This window comes from Bufo bufo, chromosome 1 (assembly GCF_905171765.1).
Source record: "Bufo bufo chromosome 1, aBufBuf1.1, whole genome shotgun sequence".
Classification (NCBI taxonomy): Eukaryota; Metazoa; Chordata; class Amphibia; order Anura; family Bufonidae; genus Bufo; species Bufo bufo.
This window is the reverse complement of record NC_053389.1, coordinates 63,496,797-63,515,133: the sequence shown is the minus strand read 5'-3', so window position 1 is coordinate 63,515,133 and position 18,337 is coordinate 63,496,797. Positions and strand designations below refer to the sequence as shown.

The 18,337-nt window shown below is 44.5% G+C and overlaps 1 protein-coding gene across 3 annotated transcripts in view; it reads right to left on the bottom strand.

Moving 5' to 3' along the window:
- Positions 1-1,439: 1,439 nt before the first annotated feature.
- The window catches only part of ARHGEF12 (Rho guanine nucleotide exchange factor 12), a 216,531-nt gene continuing 199,633 nt past the window's right edge, over positions 1,440-18,337 (bottom strand). For all 3 annotated transcript variants that reach the window (XM_040425180.1, XM_040425188.1, XM_040425196.1), the window contains 4 exons: positions 13,646-13,999; positions 13,319-13,560; positions 11,015-11,084; positions 1,440-1,866 (listed from right to left, as the gene is read on the bottom strand). In XM_040425180.1, coding sequence (XP_040281114.1) covers positions 1,835-1,866; positions 11,015-11,084; positions 13,319-13,560; positions 13,646-13,999 — 698 coding nt within the window. In that variant the 3' untranslated portion in view covers positions 1,440-1,834. The remainder of the gene's footprint in view (positions 1,867-11,014; positions 11,085-13,318; positions 13,561-13,645; positions 14,000-18,337) is intronic.

Here is an 18,337-nt window from a genome sequence, read left to right as displayed (position 1 = left end):
CTGACGATTTCCTTTGAAAGCACTTCTACTCATCTGAATGTCGGACTCGTTTCTTTAACGCCTTTTTCAGACCTTGCTGCTACAGAAAAACAGAAGAGAATGTCCTCATCGTTCCATAAGCTCGTTTAATATCAGAATATTACTGAACTTCCCCGTCTCCCGCCCCCGCATTTTAATGCATTCCTCTCCAAGAGACATTGCATTCCAGAATCATACAACTTTATCCGCTATAATTCATAAAATAACTATGTCACAAACATACATTTGGATAATTATATAGTTTAGACACCCATCCACAATAATTAAAAACACAGAGTATGAATGTTAATATGGCCTTACGCAAAAACAAAAAAATACTCCCACATCTTGTCTTAAGCCAAATGTTAAGAGTACACTTCTCATGTACAATAGGAATATATCTGGAAGATTTTCTTTAAATACATATACATACAAGAGAAAAGAAGGATGCAGAAAACTCCCTTTAAGGGGAAACACAGCCGAGTAAAGCCGTGAATAACCTGTCCTAAAAGTGCAAAGGCGCGTCCCTAGATTGCTTCCTGATCTCCTAATCCAGCAATATTGGCATGGGAGAAAAATCGGGCACGTTAAGCTTAAACTACATGGTACTCGGTCACATCCATGACCTCCGCTAGTAAAATACGGGCCTGGGTTTATTGGCTAGTAACACAGAGTAAAGAGGCTGGTGGAGATCTCAGTGCCTAGAAAATAATACATGGAAACTTTGTTCGTTTCAGCTGGTGCTAATCTGTCCAAATACAAAAAAATGAAGTAGTGATTGCAGTCTTGCACATATACATATACTGTCTGAACATGCTGCATCTTCATGCGAGCATCAGATATGGGCGATTGTCTACATGGAATACAAGAGTCCGGTTAACAGACGCTCTTCTGCAGGGACGTCTTGTGTAGAGCAGCAACAATCGGTCAGAAATTGGCAACACTGATTGGCGGCGATGATCGGCATGGAGCACGCTTTACTGCGGACTGATACACTCTTCTTCCCCCTCTCCGAGGGGCTCTGGTCATGCAGGAAGTTCTTTAGGACAGCCTTCAGAGGAGCATTCTGGCAGTCTCGTTAAGGTGGCAGTGTAGCTGGGAAACTTGGCAGGAGACTGAAGCTCTGGTCCTTTCTTCAGGCTCAGGGATTGGAAGACATACGGAGGACAAGGGAGAACGGAGACGAGGGAGAACCTCAGCTAATAAAGATCTTAGCACTGTCAGTGCAAATACGGAGGCAGGCAACGCAGGCAACCTTATTACTGGCCCTAAATATTATTTGCATTACTGGTGCCTGCCTCCAGGGTGCTAGCTCAGTAGTGTTTTTGGCAACCTGCACTCATGTTTCTGGAATATGAGCAGACACACCATCTGGTGTTTGCCCATCATTTATGTATGACAATGATCGTTTTCCTTTTTTCTCTTCTCATAGAGACATTTTTCATGGCACAAACACGCTCGCAACGAACAGGTAACGAACACATATTGCCTTTTTTTTTTCTTATCACATCCTATGTACCCATCAGTCTGATTGCAACTGGGTAGAGACTGGTTACATCTCATCTCCTGCACCGCAACGTCATCCAGGTTACAAAGCGGCTGCAGTCACGTTGCTTTAGGACTTTTTCTTGACCTGCTCTCAAATCGTTACGTCTAGCCTACAAGTGAGGTGTATGTTGTGTGCTGGAGGATCGAGGGGAAGGTCTGCAGGGTTTTGCCCAAGGTCTAGAAGAGATTGTGGGATTGTTGGTGGGCTGCAGGCAGATCCCTCCGGTGAGCTGAAATCTCCCGGACCAGAGCTCAGACAGCTTTGTTCTCAACCCTTGTCAGTAGGGAGCATCTTGATATCTGCAGATGAAGGAATAAGCAGACAATTATTTACAGGCGTATCTCACTACCCCCCACTACGAAGGCAAATCTAATACATATGCTACACAAGGAAACACGAGAACAGCCGGATGATGAATGCATGAAGCTACTTTCGTCACGTGTAAGGAAGATTAACCTTGTCACTTCTTCCCCTTCTCCAGGTCGTTGAGGACTATACTGACGATTCCCGGAAGATAGCACATAAATAAGGACTCACAGCCAGCGGCAATTTTCTTCTTTGGATAGAATATAAATGATTATTATCCTTGCTCTGATCAGGAGTGGTTTGGATGCTGGAAATACAACTACCGGAAAATAATAAAAGAACACCTGGAAAATCTAATGTGATTGAGCCGAGACTGACAAAGTATAAACTGCTGGTGGTGCTTGGTCAATGATCACATAACCGAGGTGGTGCCCCCTTTATTTTGGGTTCTGCAGTAGGGTATATGATGAAGCACGGTCACATTAATACCGGGTGACATTTCCCCTTGCTGTGACACAGGCTGCCACTTTGACAACTCTAGCATGGTGATGGTCATACAGATATTGGATGTCCTCCTGTGATCATTTCAAGATCTTTCACCTTGGACCCATAGTTAGGCCAAGGTGGTTGTTTGCTGCTGTGCATGGGAAATCCATCAACCCATGCAGTCCCAGATATTCTCAATGGTGTCCTACACCATGACACCTGGTGCTGGTCCTGTGCATCTCCGTACTATGCATAATGGCAGTAGGAGCTCCCCAGCCCTCATTTGATGCCTTCCTCACTGACCACTAATGTTGGCCATTGATGACCACATCAGAGTTCACAGAAGGGTTGGAGAACACCTACTGCCATCATGCATAGTGCGGAGTTACACAGGACCAACACCAAAGGTTACAGAGTGGGCGCCATTAGCTTCCAGAATACCTGTTTACAGAGGTTATCTGGGAATTTCATATTGATGGCCTATCCTCAGGATAATCTGTGAGGAGGCAGCACTCACCAAAGCAACCTCTTCAAACCGCTGATTAGCGGGGGTCCCGGGGGTGTCGATCCTGCGCCAATCTGATATTGATGACCTATCCTGAGGATACGATAACCCCTTTAACCATGCCTTTTTTCCCCCCAAGAAACCACACACCTGTCCATCGCTTGTATGTCACAATGCAGATCATCCTCATTCACTTCAACGCCGTTGAGCTGCAATACCCAATAAAACCCATAGACAGGGGTGGCGCTATTTTTGTCACAAAGCAGCCATGGCTTCCTAATCCAGAAAAAACCCAATTCAAGCTAAAAGGTGCATACATTATCACTTATCTGTTCACACGTTTCACGTTCAAGGGCAGAATTAAGGCGATAAGGGGCTTTTGGCTGGATTCACACATACAGTTTTTTATTTTTTATTTTTTTTTAAGCCAAAGCCATGAGCGAACGCAAAATATGATGCACAGTATAAACATTTTCCATATAGTTAGCAGTTCTCAGGATCCACTACTGGCTTTGGCTTAAAGGGACACTGACAGGGCCAAAAAGCATATTTAGGTATATATATGACCGTACAGGTCTTATAAAGTGTATTAGAATCATGTAAGTATCCCCCCTGTCCACCGAATAACTACAGTAATGTGAAGTTTTATAACCTGCTGGAATCGGGTTCTATCTGCCCAAGGGGCGGTGTTTCACCTCAGCTTGCGCCCAGCCAGCCTCGCCACAACTGCCGTTTGAAGCGCCGCCCAGCTCATCAATATTCACGGCAGTTGTGGCGAGGCTGGCTGGGCGCAAGCTGAGGTGAAACACCGCCCCTTGGGCAGATAGAACCCGATTCCAGCAGGTTATAAAACTTCACATTACTGTAGTTATTCGGTGGACAGGGGGGATACTTACATAATTCTAATACACTTTATAAGACCTGTACGGTCATATATATACCTAAATATGCTTTTTGGCCCTGTCAGTGTCCCTTTAAAAACTGCATTAGAAACTGCACGTGTGAATCCTGCCTTTGGCAGCTGCAGGTCAAGCACCGCGTAGAGAAGGCATCTGTATTTCTCTCTGGATCTGTATATTCATAGCGCTCATAATATAATAGTCCTGGCCATAACTAGACCGGGCATCGCCTTGATGCCGACAATTTGGGCCGTTTACCCTGGCAACTGGGGCTGTTAAGGAGCACTTGGAGGACAAGTTGTAAAAAAACAAACCTTAATAACCCCCAACTACATCCTGAAGCTACATAATAGCCTGGTTAGGTAATGCCTTATAGATGCACTATTTCAGATACGGAACGTCATAACCATGAAGTAATCTCACTACTATAAAAGAGAGCGTGGCCAATTTCACACCAACAAGAGGAACTATGGCACCGACAAGGCCGGCGGCCAGCCAGGGGTTTGCACCTGTGTTACACTCACGTGAAAATTGGCCTAATGCTGACAACTGCACTGCATTAGAGAATTAGTATCTCCGCTATCCCCTAACATTTTTTTTCCCTCCATAACCCTGCTGAAACCGGAAAAACTAAAATATTAAAACAGATCTGAAGAGTGCCCCTGACAAGCTGCACTAAATCACAGCAGTCGGTTAGGGAAGTGCTGATCGCTGGCCCTGGTTTTAGTGCAGAGTTGCAGCTCTGGACAATCCTATCAAATAACCGTAGTGATTCCCAATATCCATTACTTAACCAGTTCCTATCGTACAGGGGTTAACTCCTTAGGACGTGGAGGTTTCTGGATGCGCTCACTTACTGGCAGGATGCTTCATGTCTGCGCTGGTACAAGGCTCTGATGTCTGGGTCCCAGAGAAGTGCATGTCTCTAGGGAGGGGTGCATATGTCTCTAGGGGTACTCACTGTGCAGAACACCATACATTGGGGTGCATTCAAGCGGGTACTTGGCTTGCACAAATGCTCTGATGGAATGATAACTCACTGACTAAAAGCAGACGTGCAAACCATATGTCCTGCATAAGCCTCCAATTTCCCCTAAATAAGGTCCTGTTCACTTCACATTTAGAACCTATGTTGGAAGACCCCACGACATACACATCCAGTTATCCTACTATACAGTGTGATGTAGTCTAACTAAGCTAAGCCATACCAGAGAAAAGGTTTACCGACATAATCCTGCCCGATGGAGGTCAGAAAGACTCTCTTTTGGCCTTTGTCAGGTGAACAGAGCCCTATGTGTACATTAGGGACAATACCAGAAGCTTCCCGATGTAGACCCAAAACAAACTTGCCAAGAGCCCTGACCCTAGCACTGTCTAGAAGGACGGCACTCTCCATTAGGGTCACTTCATAACCATTGCAGGAACAAACAAATGTTGTCAGTATACAGTGATTCGGAAAGTCTTTAAACCCTTTTTTTTCACCTTTTGTTATGTTGAGGCCTTGTGCTAATAAATAAATAAATAAATAAATAAATAATCTAGTCCCCCCCCCCCCCATCATTCTACACTGAATACCCCATAATGAGCAAGTGAAAACTGAATTTTAAAAATGTTTGCAAATTTATTAAAAAGAAAAGACTAAAATTTCACATGGACTTAAGTATTCAGACCCTTTGCTATGACACTTGAAATTTAGCTCAAGGGGACTCCAACTTCTCTTGATTCTCTTTGAGATGTTACTACAACTTGACTGGAGTCGATCTGTGGTAAATTCAGTGGCTTAGACATGATTTGGAAAGACACAGCCCTGCCTATAATATAACGTTTCAAAGCTGACAGTACATATCACAGCAAAAACCAAGCCATGAGGAGAAGATAACTGTCTGTAGAGCTCAGAAACACAGGATTGTGTGGAGGACAGGTCCGGAGAAGTGTCCAAAAAATTTCTTCTCCACTGAAAGTACCCAAGAGCAGAGAGGCCTCCATAATCCTGGCTGCCCACCAAACTAAGTAATCAGGAAAGAAGGGCCTTGGTGAAAGAGTTGACCAAGAACCCAATGGTCACTCTGGCTGAGCTCCACAGATCATGTGTGCAGATGGTTGACCTTCTTTCTTCAATCACTGCAGCACTCCACCAATTTGTGCTTCATGGCAGAGTGGCCAGAAATAAGTCTCTCCTCAATAAAGACCCATAAACGCCCACCTGGAGTTTGCACCTAACAGACACTCAGACTGAGAAACAAGATTCTCTGGTCTGATGAAACCAAGATTTAACTTTTGGCCTCAATTCTAAGCGTAAAGTCTGGAGGAAACCAGGCCAGGCTCGCCACCTGACCAATACCATCTTTACAGTGAAGCGTGGTGGTGGCAGCATCATGCTGTGGTGGTATTTTTTAGCGGCTGGGAGAGGTAGACTTGTCAGTACGGCTGAAACGATTACTTGATTGAATCGAGTAATTCGACACAAAAAAAAATCCTTGTTTGTGTCATGTGACCACGGAGTGAAGCGCGCTGATTAATTTTTATAAAAAAAAATGTTCTTTTAATTAGTTTTTTGTTATTAGAGTACTCAATTAATCGTTGGATTAATCAATAGAATACTCGATTACAAACATAGTCGATAGCTGCAGCCCTACTTGTCAGAGTTGAGGGGAAGCTAAATGAAGCAAAGTATAGAGAAATTAATTAAAACCTGATCCAGAGTGCTCCAGACCTCAGACTGGACCGAACGTTCACGTTCCAACAAGACAATGTTGTCTACAACTAAGCACACAGCCAAGACAATACAGGAGTGGCTTAGGGACAAATCTGTGAAGGTCCTTGAGTGGCCAAGCCAGAGCCCTGACTTGAACCCAATCGAAACATCTCTGAATAGACCTGAAAATGGCTGTCCACCAACTGTCCCCATGAAACCTGACTGGGCTTGAGAGGATCTGCAGAGAATGGCAGAAAATCCCCAAATCCAGGTAAACCTTGTGGCATCATACCCAAGAAGACTGGAGGCTGTAATCACTGCAAATGGCCTTCAACTAAGTCCTGAGTGAAGGGTCTGAATACTTAGGTCAATGCAAGATTATCAAAGATTATCAAAGATTACCGGCATCCTGCTCTCACTTTCTCATTATGGAGTATTGAGTGCTGATAGATGGGGAAAATATAGATCTTTTTGAATAGGTCTGAAAACTTGCCGAAAGCACTGTATAACTCTTCAGCATCATGTAGATAAAGACACTGAATATAGCATTGGATAGGAGGTTTGTGCAGCTGAAGTGAGAAATTCAGATTTTTACACATGAGTCATCCTCTGGTTTTGAGTGACTAAATACATGTTATACTGGGACAGTTGCCCACGGGACAGATGTGGTCAGCGCAGATCTTCTAATGGGCTCAACAGAAGAAGAGACATCATTTTTGTAGAACATTCAGTGGTCTACGGGTGTTCCTAGATTTGGGAGTGGGGGAGGGTAATGCTACAGACACAGGGTGAGGAACCATCTGTCATGCATGTGTTTTACTGCCTACATTTTGTTAATGTGCAGAGTGTGAACATAATAAGTGTCTGCAGAGTGTGAACATAAAGTAAAGCTTGTCGCCTCCAATTCTACATTTACTGAACGGTTGATTTTAATGAACGGGGAAATGCAGCCAAGAGGCAATGTACAACATGCATTTAGAGGCCGCTCAGTGCGCTGCAGAGACAGGCTGTGGTAACAGTCCAGGTCTGCAATCCCGTTTGCATGAAATTAGTAATGTGAGCATTAAACTGCATCACTGCAGTAATGGCCTGAAACAGGGCAGGTGTATTTTTGAACATGCGCCAGTAAGCGCCAAAAAAAAACCCACTGGCACACGGACTCTGCGCTGCATTTATGGTTTAGACACTTTAAAGGGGTTGTCCAGGATTTTGATATTAATGACCAATCCTCAGGATAGTACAAACACAAATTGCAGAGCAGCACTCATGGACCTCATCGACCACACCGGAATGCATCAGCCAAGCCAAGACCCCAGATCCTCAGCAGTCATCAGATCAGTAATCAACAAAAGGCGACGGCAGCATCTCCAGTTCTTTCTTTATTGATCGTACTTCAAAGAGAGAGTATACAAAAAGCCAGACGGCAATGTTTCGGCTACATAGTAGCCTTTATCAAGCTGAATAACGAGTGATATCTACAACTATGTTAGTGTCTAAAGCCCCTCCCATTTAGATGGGGAGCCAATCAAATGGGTGTCACAACCCCCACTTTGTAAAAATCGCCAATCCAAAGTGAACCCTCATAAAGTATCGTATCCATCACAGTTGTGTATAATTTCGACATGCCCACCACTGATGACTACCGCCTCTGATAAGGTAAACACGTGTTTTAATTATACACAACTGTGATGGATACGATACTTTATGAGGGTTCACTTTGGATTGGTGATTTTTACAAAGTGGGGGTCGTGACACCCATTTGATTGGCTCCCCATCTAAATGGGAGGGGCTTTAGACACTAACATAGTTGTAGATATCACTCGTTATTCAGCTTGATAAAGGCTACTATGTAGCCGAAACATTGCCGTCTGGCTTTTTGTATACTCTCTCTTTGAAGTACGATCAATAAAGAAAGAACTGGAGATGCTGCCGTCGCCTTTTGTTGATTACGATCCTCAGGATAGGTCACCAGTATCAGATCCATGGGGTCCAACAACCTGCATCCCTGCTAATCAGTTACCGGTCCCAAATCTACAAGGTAAGAGCTGATCAGTGGGAGAGTGGGTTGTCCTACAGCTCCAGTCCAGAAGATACAAGGTAAGAGCTGATCAGTGGGAGAGTGGGTTGTCCTACAGCTCCAGTCCTGAAGATACAAGGTAAGAGCTGATCAGTGGGAGTGCGGGGTGTCCTACAGCTCCAGTCCTGAAGATACAAGGTAAGAGCTAATCAGTGGGAGAGTGGGGTGTCCTACAGCTCCAGTCCTGAAGATACAAGGTAAGAGCTGATCAGTGGGAGTGAGGGGTGTCCTACAGCTCCAGTCCTGAAGATACAAGTTAAGAGCTAATCAGTGGGAGTGCGGTGAGTCCTACAGCTCCAGTCCTAAAGATACAAGGTAAGAGCTCATCAGTGGGAGTGCGGGGAGTCCTACAGCTCCAGTCCTAAAGATACAAGGTAAGAGCTGATCAGTGGGAGTGCAGGGAGTCCTACAGCTCCAGTCCTGAAGATACAAGGTAAGAGCTGATCAGTGGGATGTTAGACCCCAAGAATCTGATACTGAGTCCTATCCTGAGGATAGGTCATTTATATAAAAATTCTGACCACCCCTTTAAGATACTTTTTATGTCTCGTCAGAGAAGGGGGCATGGCTTATTGGGAAGGGGTGTGGCTTGAAGGAAACGCCATGTGCCAAATTTTACAACTTTTTTATGCCACAATAGTGGAGCAATGCTTTTTGGTAAATGTCCCTTAGGCTCCATTCACACGTCCGCATTTTGCGGAATGGAATTGCGGACCCATACATTTCTATGGGACTGCACGACGTGCGGCCCCGATCCGGAATTGCGGACCCGCACTTCCGGGTCCACAATTCCAACCCTGAAAAAAATAGAACATGTCCTATTCTTGTCCACAATAGCGGACAAGAATAGGCATATTCTCTTAGTGCCGGCAATGTGCGGTCTGCAAAATGCGGACCGCACATTGCCGCTGTCCGTGTTTTGCGGATCCGTGGATCCGCAAAACACACACGGATGTGTGAATGGACCCTTATTGTGATAAATCTGGCATAGTTTACAGGAATTTTTGTACTGTTCTTTCCTCAGGACAGGTCACCAATATCAGATTTGCCGGGTTCTGACATGCTGCACACACGCCAATCAGCTGTTTGAGATGGCTGCAGCGCGCTGGTGAGCACCATGGTCTACTCGTAGCTCACCAAGCACCGCGCCGTCCATTGGATAGCGACTGTGCTTTGTATTATAGCTCAGCCTTATTCACTTGAATGGAACTGAGCTGCACCTTGGCCATGTGACCGATGAACGTGACGTCACTGGCCTAGGATATCAATATCAAAGTCCCTGAAACCCCTTTAAGGGTTCTTTCACATGAGCGGATGCCGTGCGGGTAATCTGCTGCGTGAAAGAGTGCCAAGCCCCGCTCCGGACAGCAGAGACACGGAGCAATAACCTAATTGATAATGCTCTTTGCCTCTCTGTGATCTTTTTACTACAAAATCACAGCGAGATAAAATTGTCACTGTGATTTTGTAGTAAAAAGGTCACAGAGAGGCAAAGAGCATTATCAATCATGTCAATGCTCCGTGTCTCTGCTGTCCAGAATGGGGCTTGGCACTCTTTCACGCAGCGGATTCCACGCACGGGATCCCCATCGTGCGAAAGAGCCCTAAGACTAAGTTCAAAATGCCTTATTCTAGACAGGGTTAGGAAACACTGGGGCAGGTTTACTTAGTGGTGTGACACGCATTGTCTGTACACCGGACACCGACCATCCCGCCTACTACAAGATGGCCTCCAGGGCCTTGCACACAAGGTCCGGATGCTGGCTTGGGTTAGGACCTGTGTGCAGGGCTCCGAAGACAAGAGAAACCAAGAGCAAGAAGAGGTACCGGTAAGTAAAATTGTTTTGTCTGATAGTAGGATTTTAAATTAGGGGTCTGGTGTGGAGTCTGATTAATTTAGGGGTTTGGTCCGCAGTATGAATTAGCTGTGGGCACCGATATCGAAGGTCTCAATAAATTTTGCTGTTTGGGGTCAAACAAAAAGGAAACATCACCTCAAGTAAATACTTAGACACAATAAACAATAATTCTGGAGCATCTTTTCTAATGTTTTCTCGGCAGCTCCCCCATTATACCTCCTAAAAATGTAAGAATAAATTGACAAGGGGTGTTATTAATCCCCCTGTCAATGGGGCATGTCCTTACAGTCTACAGCTTCAGCACTGATTGCATAGTGTCAGTGTTTAGGGGAACGTCCTCAACATATAACACCCACACATATATTTCTAGGAGGTATAACAGAGAGGTCTGAATTAAATTTGCTGAATATTATTTGATTTTAGCCTCTTCAAAAAAATACAAAAATAATCGGCAGGAGTTCCACAAGATATGACTGTTTAATCCTGATGTTAAAAAGGTTGAGTAACCTTACAATGGCTGGTGGTGGTGCGGCAGAAACACATCAACCCGCACCAGGTCCTCACAGCTTATAAACCAGACCAGTAGACAAAATCAAGGTTAAACTGCTACCACATCATACCTGGTTCTTCTTCCAGGAGGCCTGATGCTGCCAGCTTATTCCGGAGTGCACTATAACAGTTTTCAAGTCCCTGTAATGTAGAAAACCAGAAGAAATAAGCACTTGATCTACACACAAGTCCGTGGACTGGGTATAAGTGACACCCATGTACATGGACAATCTACCATATGTAAGCTCCGTGCTCAGAAAACATATTAGGGCCACCCTATAAAACCCATGAGATATGCAGGCTATATATGACCATTCTGAGAACCCTCTTGTGTATCTCATCAGAAATTAGACTTCTCTCAATCAGTAGACATTTTAAGGGGTTGTCGCATTTCAGCAAATGGCATTTATCATGTAGAGAAAGTTAATACAAGGCACTTACTAATGTATTGTGATTGTCCATATTGCCTCCTTTGCTGGCTGGATTCATTTTTCCATCACATTATACACTTCTCGTTTTCATGGTTACGACCACCCTGCCGGCCTCTCTAGTAGCTGGGACCATGGGAGTGCGCATAGGCATACTTTCATGGTCCTGGCCACCAGAGAGGCCCCCTGGATAAAAGCAGTGTATAATACAATGGAAAAATGAATCCAGCCAGCAAAGGAGACAATATGGACAATCACAAGACATTAGTAAGTGTCTTGTATTAACTTTATCTACAGGATAAACGCAATTTGCTGAAGTGAGACAACCCCTTTACAGGGGCCAATGATCTGGACAATTATCAGGAAGAAATGCTCCTAGGAACGTCCTTTCCCAATAACTGCCCTGTGTAAAGGTGCCGACGATCACCGGATGAACATGCAAACGCTCATTCATCGTTTGAAAGCATCACTGGTGCGCGCTCGTCTAAATCATCGTGTCTGGGCCAGCAGGTCATCGTGCTGTCTAAACAGTGACCTGCTGTCCGGGAATAATGACTCTATAGGAACAAGTGATCACAGTAGCGATTGCTCAGCCCCTTACAGTGGAGGTGATTGATGCATGTAAATGCAGCTCTCAGGTCCTACGATCAGTGACGTAGAGAAGTAAGGGCCCCATAACTAGGATCAAACCAGCCCCCCCCCACAGGACAAAAGGGTTTCCCACCTAATCCCCTTTCAATGACCCTTGGGCCATTTTATCCACTGCCTTACTTGCTAAAAGTTGTTCCTTTAAAGCAGGGATTCGCTATTCCGGTCAGGATTTGAGAATATCCCACAGAATGAATACCTGTGGTAAGTCCTGATGCATGGACACTAATTATATCACCTGCTCAATGCAAACATGACTGGTAGCTGGGTCCCGAGGACCAGAGTTGAGAAACCCTGCTTTAGAGGGTAGAGTCCTGACCAAGTTTGCACCCCTGCTGTGTTGGCCCGTGTAAAGTACTGTGTAGAGTGTTTAAAGCGGTGTTTCAACAGATAATTTTAGCAAGGATATGCCATTACATGATAGTTGTGGGGGTTTAAAGGCTATGGACACCACAAGGCTATGGCAATTATTATTATTTTTTTATTACTATTAAAAATAATTTTTTAATTTAGTCTTCGTTAAAAAAATGTAGCCCCTTTCTCTGTACAGCCTTGAGATTCTCAAGTCGCAAAATCTGCATTTTTACCAGTCTCCCATCAGGCAGCTCATTATATCTAACCTTCTAAACATTCATTATAGCTCAATTCCTATCTTACTGATAAGAATGTGGCCTAAAGGGGTTATCTGACTTCAGCAAATACAACTTATTATGAAGAGGAAGTTAATACAAGGCACTTACTAATGTATTGTTATTATCCATATTGCTTGCCCATTTCCATGGTTACAACCACCCTGAAATCCATAAGTGGTGGTCATGCTTGCACACTATAGGAAAAAGTGCCGGCCTCTCCGGACCGCACCTAGACCAGTGCTTTTTCCTAAAGTATGCAAGCACGGCCACCACTAATGGATTTCAGGGTGGTCGTAACCATGGAAATGAAAAGTGTATAATGCGATAAAAAAAATGAACCCAGCCAGCAAAGGAGACAATATGGACAATCACAATACATTAGTAAGTGCCTGGTATTAACTTTCTCTACATGATAAATGCCATTTGCTGAAGTGACTAAACCCCTTTAAGTACGTGTTTTTGAGCTATTAGTAAGGCTACTTTCACACTCGCGTTTGATGCGGATCCGTCATGTTCTACTAGTCACCACTGTAGTTTCCTGCACAGTGGGGGGCTCGGAGTGGAAATATAGCAAAGGGGCCGCTATCCGTTAGTCGCATGCCACCAAGTAGAAGGTAATGGCATAACACTAGCGATGGCGGGGACGGCTGGAATATCCTTTGCTCACCTTGAGCTGTTGCAAGTCAGTTTCAATTTTCTCAATATAAAGCAGCATCTGTTTGAACATGTCTGAAGGTGGCGTGGGCTCAAGGTGCCCGCCGACAGGGGGGTTCAGCCTGTCTGCTGCATACGAGGATCCAGCTTGTTGCTCTGAATATGTGCTTTGATTAGAGGACTCAGAGTAAACAAAGTCTTCATCTGTGGAGCTCTCCTGCATGTTCTCATAGCCCTCCAGAATCAGGTATCTCCCTATAATAAAGAAATCGCTATTAAAATCCATACAGCCACTGCTACAAGGGGGAAAAGAACAAAGAGTCACCCAACAGATACCGACCCAATATCTGATACTGGACTTCTTCCGAATCTTTAGTGTAGTTCTTTGACGGTTCATCGCTTTGAGGTTCATGAGCATCAAAAAACTGCTCTCCGCCATCTTCCGGGGGCTCTTCCGAGCCTACGCTACCATGATCAGAGTTTCTTTTTTCAGTCTTTTGCTGTAAGAGTGATTGTTTATTGGCACAAGCCTTTCCGATTCGTTTTCTCTGGTGGTTGTGTCCCGAAGCTCTTGACTGTCTCTCGCTCTCCATCATCTGCTGGGTGCTCCGACTGCAGAAACGCTGGAAGTTCTCGGCTTCTTCTTTCTGAAGGAGCTTGACCTGCTGCATTAGTAATTCTCGGAGTAGTTCCACTACAGGAAACAAATGTTATATTTTAATGAGGAGGGCATTAAAAATCAGCGTACCGCTTGTGATACACAGGGGGTTCAATAGGGCATCTGTCTCTACTAGAGAGGACTTGTCACTTCAATCGGAAGTTAAGCAAATTTACTTGCTTTCCATGAAGTTTGCACGGAGGCTGGCGGTGGATGTAATATACCAGGATGTCTCTACGACATAATGGGGCAGATTTAATAATCCTGTCTAAGGTTTAGGCAGCGTAAACCTAGACAGGCAATCTACAGATGAGCCAAATTTACAGTACAGGCACACAGGGAATGATAATGGCATGTTGGACACTATTGGGTGCGTGAAAGTCTTGTGAAAAATTGTGCAAATTTAAAGCCTCACCCCTTCCCGCCAAGCCTCACCCGGCTCCCTCCCACAATAAATGAAATGCAAGGCAGGGACACCAGTTTTTTTTTCATTGAGCCACAGATTTAGCGCATGTAGCTCTGACATCTGCGGAGAAAACGTCAGACAAACATCTAAGTAAATCTCCATTAGGCCGTAGATAGGGTTACTGCACAAATTAAGGTGGGCTTCCTACAGGAGAAGTATAAGCATTACATCGGGGGCGCTCCCACCAAGTGCTAGAGCGTGGTAAGGAGAAATTTGTTTGCAGCAATGATTGAGCGTGGGGCCTATAGAAGCCGATGAGACAGCAATCAGTAGGAGTACACTGGATAGCTAATATTATTGGTGGTAAAAGCCATTTAAAGGGCCTCTGTCAGCAGTTTTGTCCCTATGACACTGGCTGACCTGTAACATGTGCACTTGGCAGCTGAAGACATCTGTGTTGATCCCATGTTCGCATTTGACCACATTGCTGGGGAAAATTTAATTTGAATATATGTAAATGAGCCTCTAGGAGCAATGGGGGCGTTGACGTTACACCTAGAGGCTCAGCTTTCTCTGCAACTGCCGCGTCCTCTGCCCTTTGACAGAGATAGGCGTGAACACATTTACACTGTCTGGCCCTGTAAAGCGCAGAGGGCGTGGCAGTTGCAGAGAGATCCGAGCCTCTAGGTGTAATGGTAACGCCCCCATTGCTCCTAGAGGCTCATTTGCATATAGTAAAACATCATGTAACAGGTCAGTGTCCCAGGTACAAATCTGCTGACAGATGCCCATTAGAGGGGTTTTCTGGGAATAAGGATACTGATGACCTTTCCTAAGGATAGATCATCAGAATTAGATTGGTGGGGGGTTCAACACCGTGCAACCACATCAATCAAAGGTGTCTAAAGGGGATATTGTGCTCCGGGGAGCACTGCGGCCTCTTCACAGTGCAGTACGTTGTGCAGTGGTCACTTGACTGCGACTGAGCTGCACAAAGGCCACGTGACCGATGGATGGTGACATCCCAGACCAAAGAGGAGACTGTAGGGCGCGTCTGAGCACTGCAGCTCTTTCTAACAGCTGATTGGGGGGGGTGCAAGAATCGGACCCCCCGCCGATCAGATATTGATGACCTATCCAGAGCATAAGTCATCAGTATCTCAGTCCCAGAAAAAATAACGTCATTAGACTATATCCAAAATGTAGTATTATGCTCTATATGCATTTCTCACATTATTATGGGACTATCCTCTCACAGGAGATAACTGTTGCGGCTTTTTATCGTCTATTATCAACATTTCGTTCTCCGATTCTTAACAGGGGTCAAGAAGGAATTTTATTCGCTCTACTTGATACCGTTCAAAGGTGGATTTTATCTTCCTCTGGACCAAATGGAGTCTCACACTGAACTTTACCCCATTTATGTAATATCTGTTTTTCTGCGCCCATACTGGTCGTCACCCATCTTGCCCAGCTTCTTGAAATCCTCGTTTTGCAGCGATGCTTTCAATACTCTAAATAACTATTCAGGTTTGTGGTTCAGTAATCTGGAAAATTAAGTGTGAGTGGTGGCAATTCTGGTTGTCAGCCAAGCGTCCCAAATACAGAGATTACTCAGTGGACAGTTCAATAACCTAAATTTAAAGGAGATTTTGTTTTTCCAATTAAAGTACAATTCTTTGCAAGATTATTATTATTTTTTAAATGCAGGGACTATGAGAACAAAAACCAAAGAAAAACCTTACACCTGCCTCCCCGAATGCCCTCCGCTCCAGCGCTGCCACTGCTAACCTGCCCAACGCTGCAGCCAAGATGTGCCTGTATACCGCACTGGCCTCAGAGGCATATGGCACGAGAACGCAGAGACCAGTGATTGGTTTCAGGGGTCATGTGTGGTTTACAGACAGGTCATTGATGTAGAATGGAAAGCAAGGCCCAGGGGGAGGACTGAGAGGCAGTTCTGGAAGAGGGGGGTTCAGGAGGACGAGTATAAGGTTTTAGATTTTTTATTTTCCTAATAGCGACCCTGCCATTCAAAAAAAATATATATAAATCTCAGACAACCATTTGGAAATTCTTTCAATGGATTTTCAGCCTTTTCAATGTAGCAAAATCCATGTGAAATACACTGCGTGCAGAATTATTAGGCAAATGAGTATTTTGACCACATCATCCTCTTTATGCATGTTGTCTTACTCCAAGCTGTATAGGCTCGAAAGCCTACTACCAATTAAGCATATTAGGTGATGTGCATCTCTGTAATGAGAAGGGGTGTGGTCTAATGACATCAACACCCTATATTAGGTGTGCATAATTATTAGGCAACGTCCTTTCCTTTGGCAAAATGGGTCAAAAGAAGGACTTGACAGGCTCAGAAAAGTCAAAAATAGTGAGATATCTTGCAGAGGGATGCAGCACTCTTAAAATTGCAAAGCTTCTGAAGCGTGATCATCGAACAATCAAGCGTTTCATTCAAAATAGTCAACAGGGTCGCAAGAAGCGTGTGGAAAAACCAAGGCGCAAAATAACTGCCCATGAACTGAGAAAAGTCAAGCGTGCAGCTGTCAAGATGCCACTTGCCACCAGTTTGGCCATATTTCAGAGCTGCAACATCACTGGAGTGCCCAAAAGCACAAGGTGTGCAATACTCAGAGACATGGCCAAGGTAAGAAAGGCTGAAAGACGACCACCACTAAACAAGACACACAAGCTGAAACGTCAAGACTGGGCCAAGAAATATCTCAAGACTGATTTTTCTAAGGTTTTATGGACTGATGAAATGAGAGTGAGTCTTGATGGGCCAGATGGATGGGCCCGTGGCTGGATTGGTAAAGGGCAGAGAGCTCCAGTCCGACTCAGACGCCAGCAAGGTGGAGGTGGAGTACTGGTTTGGGCTGGTATCATCAAAGATGAGCTTGTGGGGCCTTTTCGGGTTGAGGATGGAGTCAAGCTCAACTCCCAGTCCTACTGCCAGTTTCTGGAAGACACCTTCTTCAAGCAGTGGTACAGGAAGAAGTCTGCATCCTTCAAGAAAAACATGATTTTCATGCAGGACAATGCTCCATCACACGCGTCCAAGTACTCCACAGCGTGGCTGGCAAGAAAGGGTATAAAAGAAGAAAATCTAATGACATGGCGTCCTTGTTCACCTGATCTGAACCCCATTGAGAACCTGTGGTCCATCATCAAATGTGAGATTTACAAGGAGGGAAAACAGTACACCTCTCTGAACAGTGTCTGGGAGGCTGTGGTTGCTGCTGCATGCAATGTTGATGGTGAACAGATCAAAACACTGACAGAATCCATGGATGGCAGGCTTTTGAGTGTCCTTGCAAAGAAAGGTGGCTATATTGGTCACTGATTTGTTTTTGTTTTGTTTTTGAATGTCAGAAATGTATATTTGTGAATGTTGAGATGTTATATTGGTTTCACTGGTAAAAATAAATAATTGAAATGGGTATATATTTGTTTTTTGTTAAGTTGCCTAATAATTATGCACAGTAATAGTCACCTGCACACACAGATATCCCCCTAAAATAGCTAAAACTAAAAACAAACTAAAAACTACTTCCAAAAATATTCAGCTTTGATATTAATGAGTTTTTTGGGTTCATTGAGAACATTGTTGTTGTTCAATAATAAAATTAATCCTCAAAAATACAACTTGCCTAATAATTCTGCACTCCCTGTACAGTATAAGCAGATTTTGCAGCAAGTTCTGCAACAAAAATTTTCCAGCGGGTGTTTTCCAGGATGGCTATCCCTAAAGATGACCTGTCCCCTTCTCCTGACATGCCCGCATGAGCAACTACCTGCATTCCCCATGGAATAACAGTTCTGAAGCATCTATTCTTTTAACTCTGTGTTGTGCCATTCCTTTATTATTCCTGCTAGTAGTTTGCAATGAAGGTCCAGATGTGTATTACCAGTTGTGTCCCTGCACAGTCTGACATTTTCCAATCAGTGCT